Source organism: Vigna unguiculata, chromosome 9, assembly GCF_004118075.2.
Source record: "Vigna unguiculata cultivar IT97K-499-35 chromosome 9, ASM411807v1, whole genome shotgun sequence".
Lineage (NCBI taxonomy): Eukaryota > Viridiplantae > Streptophyta > Magnoliopsida > Fabales > Fabaceae > Vigna > Vigna unguiculata.
Window position 1 is genome coordinate 5,608,495 of NC_040287.1, and position 7,867 is coordinate 5,616,361.

Sequence of the window (7,867 nt, forward strand, 5' to 3'; positions counted from 1 at the left end):
AGAAAGATGACTCCCCGTCCGACAGGCCTCTCAAAAAACAAAAGAAAGGGGAGGCGTCTGGATCCCTGGCCGACGCTTTCCTCGGCGGCGGCGTGCGCCTTGATGACGAGGTTTTTCTTCAGTTGGGACCTCGAATGACCGAGGCGCTGAAGGACGTGTCTGAAGAGGATGCCCTTCGGACCGTCGGGGAGCTCACTCTCAGGCTAGCTGCTCTGTACACCAAGTTTCCTCGCCCCGAGCGGAGCAGAATAGAGGATTTGGAGAAGGAGCTTGCAGCGGCCAAGGCTGAGCTCAACGAAGTGAAAGCGTCGGCGGCTGACCTGAAGACCCAGTTTGATCGGCTCAACGGTATTAAAGCCGAGCACGCCAAGTGCGCCGGCCTATTGAAGGCTGCAGACGATCGAGCGAAGGTGGAGCAGGCGAAAGCAGGTGAAGCCGCTGATGACCTGCGCAAGCTTCAGCGACGCTTCGATGATCTTACTCTGGAGCACATGGCCGCCGCTGGTTCAGCTGCCGACTGGCAGAAGAAGGCGAAGGACTTGGAGGCCGAACTAGGAGTGGCCGATGAGCAAGTATTTGCTCAATATGAAGCGGGCTTCCAGAATGCCGTCGACCTTGCTGTCTTTTACTACAACTGCTCTCCCGATCGGTTCGATGTTCATATGGGGGTGGTTGATGGGAGGGTTACGAGGGTCTTCGACCGACTGGACGAGGTCAATGACCCACCTGCTTTCATTCGTTTATTGCTTCACGCTGGCGACCGGCCGTACTTCTATTGTTTACTAGCGTTGGCGATCGGCCGTCTTAATTGTTTATCCTGTTAATTTGGGTTGCACTTAGATTTGGGCTGACTGGACGACCGATGGATCTCTTGTAAAATTAGCATGATTATCTGTTCTGTATGGTTGTCGTTTGTACGCTCAATTTTAGTTTTTTAGATCGTTGGTGCGGTACCCTCGATCGGTTAGGACAGCTCGTGTCACTCGTTTACCCGTAGGGTGATTAGATCGCTGGGATCGGTGCTGACAGAGCGGGTCTTCCTCTTGGAAGTCCCCGTCTCGATCGGTCAGGCTTTGCTCGGGTCCCGTGGGGAGCCCCATCGGTCAGATTGTTAGATGAAGTATGAAACGCTCATTTTATTCATGATTAACTGTAATACATTTTGATGTGTGACGCGTTCCATGTGTTGGGTATTTCTTTGCCGCTCAAGTGCTCCAGCCGATAGGCTCCGTTCTGGAGGCTCTCGGTCACGCGGAACGGGCCCTCCCAATTTGGTGTCAGCTTTCCCTGTGTTTACTTCTTTCGTGCGTCGTTGGTTTTTCTCCAAACTAAATCTCCCTTGACGAAACTTCTTGATTTGACCTTCGCATTATACCTTCTTGCCACCATTCTCTTGCACGCTTCAGCTCGCACGGCCGCCCGTTCTCTTCGTTCGGTTGTCCAATCTAGCTCCTCGCGCATTCGTCCACAATTCACCTCCAAGTCTTGCATTTCCCGCCGAAGGGTCGGTTCCCCAACCTCGACCGACAGCATGGCGTCTGTACCATATGTCAGGTTGAAAGGAGATTCCCCGGTCGTCCCGTGTGGCGTGCATCGGTAGGCCCAAAGGACTTGTGGCAGCTCGTCAACCCATGCTCCCTTGGCCTCTCCCAATCTTTTTTCTTAACTCAGCCACTATAACTTTGTTCATGGCTTCAGCTTGACCATTGGTTTGGGGATGCTCGACCGAGCTGGTAACATGTCTTATCCCTACCTGCTTATAGAAGTCCTTCAGCTTTTTGTCAATGAACTGACGACCGTTGTCAGTGATGATCGTGTGGGGAAGGCCGAAGCGACATATAATGTTGTGCCAGACGAAGGAGTGAACCTGCCGAGCAGTGATATTAGCCAAAGCCTCCGCTTCGACCCATTTAGTGAAGTAGTCGACTGCTACGAGTATGAATTTCTTCTGCGCTCGACCGATTGGGAAAGGTCCGACGATGTCCATGCCCCATTGAGCGAACGGCCACGGGGCTGTCAAACTGTGTAGCTCGGTCGAAGCCCTCTTCATATCATTTCCGTGGGCTTGACATCCTGCGCACTTGCGTATCATGGCTTCGCAATCTTCTTCCATGGTCGGCCAAAAATATCCCGCTCGGAGTATCCTTGCTTTCATCGTTCTCCGACCGGTATGCATCCCGCAGATGCCATTGTGGACCTCGTTCATGACGTATTCCGCTTCGTCTGCTGATAGGCACTTCAAGAGTGGCGTTGTGAAGCCTCTCTTGTATAGATCTTCTCCGATGATCACAAATCGGAGCGCTCGTCTCCTCTCCGTCGGCCTGACCTCTTCTCCAGCCTCGCACTTCTTTAAGAGTTCTCGCACCTCGCTGGTCCAATCAACCGATCGACCTGCTACGGCGCATTCTCCTGCTGAAGGTCTCATCAGGGTTTGCCTGATAATTGTCTTTAATTGGCCCTTCTCTTTTCCTTCCGCTAACTTCGATAGCCTGTCGGCTCGGGCGTTCTCCGCTCGGGGTATGTGATGGACGGTCACCTCCTCGAATTCCTTCATGGCTTCAACAGTCTTGTGATAGTACTGGAGTAATAAGTCATCCTTAACTTGATATTCTCCTTGCACTTGTCCGACCACAAGCTTAGAGTCAGTGTTACATCTCAACTTTGTTGCGCCCAGGTCTTTCGCTAGCCTTAACCCGGCGATCAGCGCTTCATACTCCGCCTGGTTGTTTGAGGCTTTAAACTGGAACTGCAAGGAGTGCTCCACTGTGAAGCCGTTCGGTCCTTCAATGACGATTCCCGCTCCGGCACTTCGTTTGTCCGACGACCCGTCGACGAACAGAATCCATGTTTGCTCGGACGAAGAGATCGGTCCATGGAGTTCGGCTGCAAAGTCGGCCAAATGCTGCCCTTTGATAGATCCTCTAGGTTCGTACTTGAGACCGAACTCGGATAACTCAACTGACCATGCGATCATTCGACCGACCAAGTCGGGCTTCCGGAGTATCTTGGCTATAGGGTGATCGGTTCGGACGACCACCTGGTGACTCTGGAAGTACTGGCGCAGCCGACGTGAGGCCGTTAATAACGCCAAGGCTATCTTCTCTATCAACTGATACCTCGTTTCTGCGTTCTGTAGAACTCGGCTGATGAAATAAACAGGCCGCTGCTCCGGGGCTTCTTGTATCAATGCCGCGCTGATCGTGTCGTTAGATACTGACAGGTATAACTGTAGGGGCAACCCTTCTACCGGTCGGCTCATGATTGGTGGACTGGTGATCATCTCCTTTATTTGTTGAAATGCCGCCTCGCACTGGTCATCCCACTTCTCTACGGTCTGCCTCTTCATGATCTTCAGGATCGGCCTAACCTTCTCCGTCAGCCTGGGCAGAAAACGTGCCAGAGAAGTCAGCCGCCCCATTAACCGCTGAACCTCCTTCAGGCTTTTAGGGCTCCTCATCTCCACGATAGCAGTGCACTTGTCTGGATTCGCCTCTATGCCTCGGGCGGTCAGCATGAAACCTAGAAATTTCCCCGCCGGCACCAAAGACACACTTCTCTGGGTTGAGACGCATGTTATACTTGCGTACCTGGCGGAAGACCTCGCCGAGGTCGTGTACATGGTCTTCGGCAGTCTGCGATTTCACGACCATGTCGTCCACATAGACTTCCATGGACCGACCGATCTGCCCGCGGAAGACCCGGTCCATCAACCTCTGATAGGTAGCCCCTGCGTTCTTCAGACCGAACGGCATGACTTCGTAGCAGAAGTTTGCTCGATCTGTGATGAACGTCGTTTTAGACCTGTCCGGGCCATACATAGGGATTTGGTTATACCTTGAGTATGCGTCCAGAAAGCTCAGGAAGTTGTGCCCCGAGGCCCCGTCTACCAGTCGATCGATGCTGGGCAGGGGATATGCGTCCTTTGGACAAGCTTTGTTCAGATCAGTGAAGTCAGTACACATCCTCCACTTCCCGCTCGACTTTTTTACCATGACCACGTTAGCCAGCCATGTCGTGTACTTGATTTCCCTGATAAAACCAGCTCCTTCTAGTTTTCTCACCTCCTCCTCGACCGCCTGCCGTCTTTCTTCTCCCATCTTTCTTTTCTTCTGAGCGACCGGCCGGGCTTCTCGGAAAATGGCTAGCTTGTGGGACATCACGTCCGGGTGGACGCCTGGCATGTCGGCGCTCGACCACGCGAATAGATCTTTGTTTTCCAGGATCACGGCGTCGATGATCTCTTCCTCTTCCGCGCTCAGGGCTCCCCCAATCTTCGTGAGTTGTCCAGGTTGGCTCCCGATGAAGATCTCCTTGGTCTCTCCTTCTGGTTGCAGCCTATCCTCTGTGTTCGTTCGGGGATCTAGGTCCGTCATCGCTACCTCCGATCGGTGTTGTTTACACGGTCGGCTGTGAGGCCTGATCCTCAATCCTGCAGCATAGCACTGCCTGGCGACCTGTTGATCTGCATGCACCGTGCATATCGTCCCCTTGTCCGATGGGAACTTCATGGCCAGGTGCAGGGTAGACACAATCGCTCCAAAGGCGTTCAAACAGGGTCTCCCTAGCAACACATTGTATGAAGTGTTAGCTTCAACAAGAAGGAATCTAACTCTTACCTCTCGGCCATCCTTCCTCGAGCCGATCCTCGTGCGAAGATCTACGTATCCCCTCGTGTCCACCCGTTCGCCCGAGAAACCTACTATCTGCTCGTTGTACGGCACGATCAGGTCCTCGGAAAGGTTCATCCTTTGGAAAGTTTTCCAGTATAGGATGTTGACAGAGCTTCCCTGGTCGACCAACACCTTCCCGATCCCATATTCGGCCACTTCTATCGAGATGACCATCGGGTCGTCATGATCAGGATCGGGCGCCTTGAAGTCGTCGTTTGTGAATGTGATGGGAGGCATCGATCGGATCTTCTTCTCGACCAGATGGATCGACTTCAGCGCCCGAACGTGCCTCTTTCGGGCTGCGGAGCTTGACCCTCCTCCGGCGAACCCCCCGGAGATGGTGTTGATATAACCCCTCAGGGGTCTTTCCTGGCTACGACTGCGACTCCTTCTCGGACTCCGTTGTGACCGAGACGGTCCTCTCCTACGCTTCTCGCGCTCGGGTTCCCTTTTCTTCTCCGATCGGGCTGGGGGGACTCTCCTCCTCGGGCTCTGGTTCCTCACCGGACTCCGTTGGGGACGATCTTGCCGAATGTATTTCTTCAAGTGTCCCTGTCGAATGAGCTCTTCTATCTTGTCGCGGAGCGTGTGGCATTCTTCGGTAGTATGCCCGATAGTCCGATGGTACTGGCAATGCTTGCTCCCGTCTGCATCGGGCGGCGGAGGCTTCTTCCTAATCGCTGGGAGCAAATCGGCGCTGAAGGCCTCCTGCAGGATCCTAGCTCGGGGAACAGCCAAGGGGGTGTAGGTTGTGAACTTCGGTGGCTTCCTCTCGGTAGGTCGGGCTACCGGTTTGCTCGATCTGGGAGCTATCGGCTTTGGGAGTGCAGCATCCTCTTTCTCCCTTTTCTTCACCCTGAACTCCTGCATGTCTTCCATTTGTATGAATTTGGCTGCGCGTTCCCTCATTTCTTCCATCGTCTGCGGCTTCTTACGGCTTATCTTGTCCGCAAAAACTCCTGGCTGGAGTCCGTAAGAGAAGTGATGCCGCGCGATCTCGTCACTGAGACCTTTTATCTTGACCGACATTCGGTTATACCGATCAAGGTAACTCCTCAGTGATTCCCCATCCTCCTGTCGGATGTTCACCAGATTGTGGACCGTCAAAATGGCCGGTTTCAGGGGCGCGAACTGTGTGCTGAACCTCGCCTTCAGAGTAGCAAATGAGTCGATACAACCGGTCGGTAGCTCAGAGAACCACTCCAGCGCCTCCCCGGTGAGTGAGGTTGAGAAGACTCGGCACCAGATGGGATCGCTGACAGCATGAAACATCATCTGGTGCATGAAGACCCGCATGTGGTTATCTGGATCGGTCGTGCCGTCGTACTTGTCAAACGTCGGCATTTTCCATTTCTCCGGTAGCGGCATTTCTAAGATGTACGAGGTGAAGGGGGAGGACCCCGACGCGGGGATCGGCTGTCGTGACGGGCGACCCCCGTTGTTCGCTCCTGAACTCTCCGCCACCGTGTGTGACGGGTTTCCTCTTGAGGCCTGCGTCCTATCAACCCGAGCTGGCTGTGATTGTTCATGTCCCGTAGGTGGAAGTCGGCTCTCCACCCGCTCAGCATCTCGATGCTGTTGTACTCGACTTAGCCTGTTCGGGTCGGGTACGGTCGGGGTCGAAGGGATTCCGTCCTCCTTCTGCCTTAAAATGGCATTCTCTTCACGTAAAATCTGCATATGCGCTTCATAGTTCCTCTGCATCTCGTCCATTCTCTGCTGCATCAATCGTATCATCTCCCTAGTATTCGCTTGATCATCTGCTAACCTCCCTCCGTCCATGTTGCTGTTTCGGTTCCTTGTGGTCACCATATGGGTATATTCTCAAAGGAGACTGCTCGGCCCCACGGTGGGCGCCAAAATGTTTCGGGGTAGGGACCAAGAGCCCACTAAAAGAACTCCACTTCGCGATATCTTCCTCCTCTCCAACGACTTCAGCAAAGTCCACTCCTTAGCTCGATCGGTTGGGATGGCGATCGGGGTACCTGTCTAAAATACTCCGATGCTTAAGTTAGAAGGGACCGATCGGTGTGTCAGATTACCCGTCGTAATAAATGCGCAATTAATCTCCTTACCAACTTACCTTTGGGTCCTATTTATAGCTTTTGGCATGGGCCTGTAATTAGGGTTTCTTAATCACGGCCCAATGATCCCTTAATGACGATTAATGACTCGTTTAACCCATAATCGTTGGCTTAAGTTATATGACCGTACGACCGATGGTCGCTTGACTGGGTTAAATGACGATGTTCTCGACAAGCTAGTAATGTGTTTTACCGATCGCCCGTCAGGTGTTTTTATGAGGTCCGTCGCTGTTGTTTTACCGGTGAACCGATGGACTCTAAAGGTCAGAGGGTCTATCGTCGCTGTTGTACCGATGGACCGATGGACCCTTGAGACAAGAAGGTCCGCTGCTGTTAATTTACCGATGGACCGATAGGCGCTCAAGGTTGGAGGGTCCATCGCTACTGCTCTACCGATGAACCGATGGTCTCTAGAGGTCAGAGGGTCCATCGTTGTTGTTCTACCGATGGACCGATAGGCGCTCAAGGCTGGAGGGTCCATCGCTACTGCTCTACCGATGAACCGATGGTCTCTAGAGGTCAGAGGGTCCATCGTTGCTGTTCTACCGATGGACCGATGGTCCTTTAATGGTGCTACACGGTTGTTCGCTTACCCGTGAGATCGATGGTCCCCTGGGGGTCAGGAATGGCCGATTGACCGATTGGGCATACTGTACACGATTCAACCTTTATTTAACCTTTGAAATGTGAACCCATGCTTTTACATTGATATGATAGTACAAGGGTGATTGCAGGTTGGATTAAATAGGATTTGTGAAAACACATTGTTTAACTCACTAAAAAAGTTGGGTTAAGTAAATGGTAAACTCAATCCAACTCAATTCAGTAGTTGAGGCAAACTTCTGAAGAAGTTTTTTTTTTTTTTTAAAGTTGTAATTTTTAAGTACCAATCCAATTTAAAAAAAAAAATTACAACGTGTACAAAAATTAACTTAGTATATTTCATGACAAGTTTTTCAAAACAACTTCAAGATATGAAAAAATAAAATACAACACAATTTATCTAAACTAACAAGTTATGAACATATCTAATTCATTTGTTTCTTATCAACATCCCTATTAAGATTCTCATAACAACCATCCAAATGTTTAATCAAGTTAATGTTTCCTTAC

General features: G+C 51.7%; 2 protein-coding genes across 2 annotated transcripts; both read right to left on the bottom strand.

Moving 5' to 3' along the window:
- Nucleotides 1-1,624: 1,624 nt before the first annotated feature.
- Nucleotides 1,625-3,418, bottom strand: LOC114162820. Its single transcript, XM_028046799.1, has one exon. The coding sequence runs from the start codon at nucleotides 3,416-3,418 to the stop codon at nucleotides 1,625-1,627; it is 1,794 nt and encodes a 597-aa protein (XP_027902600.1).
- Nucleotides 3,419-3,443: 25 nt separating this feature from the next.
- LOC114162823 lies at nucleotides 3,444-6,452 on the bottom strand. The gene has a single exon (XM_028046801.1). The coding sequence runs from the start codon at nucleotides 6,450-6,452 to the stop codon at nucleotides 3,444-3,446; it is 3,009 nt and encodes a 1,002-aa protein (XP_027902602.1).
- Nucleotides 6,453-7,867: the final 1,415 nt, after the last annotated feature.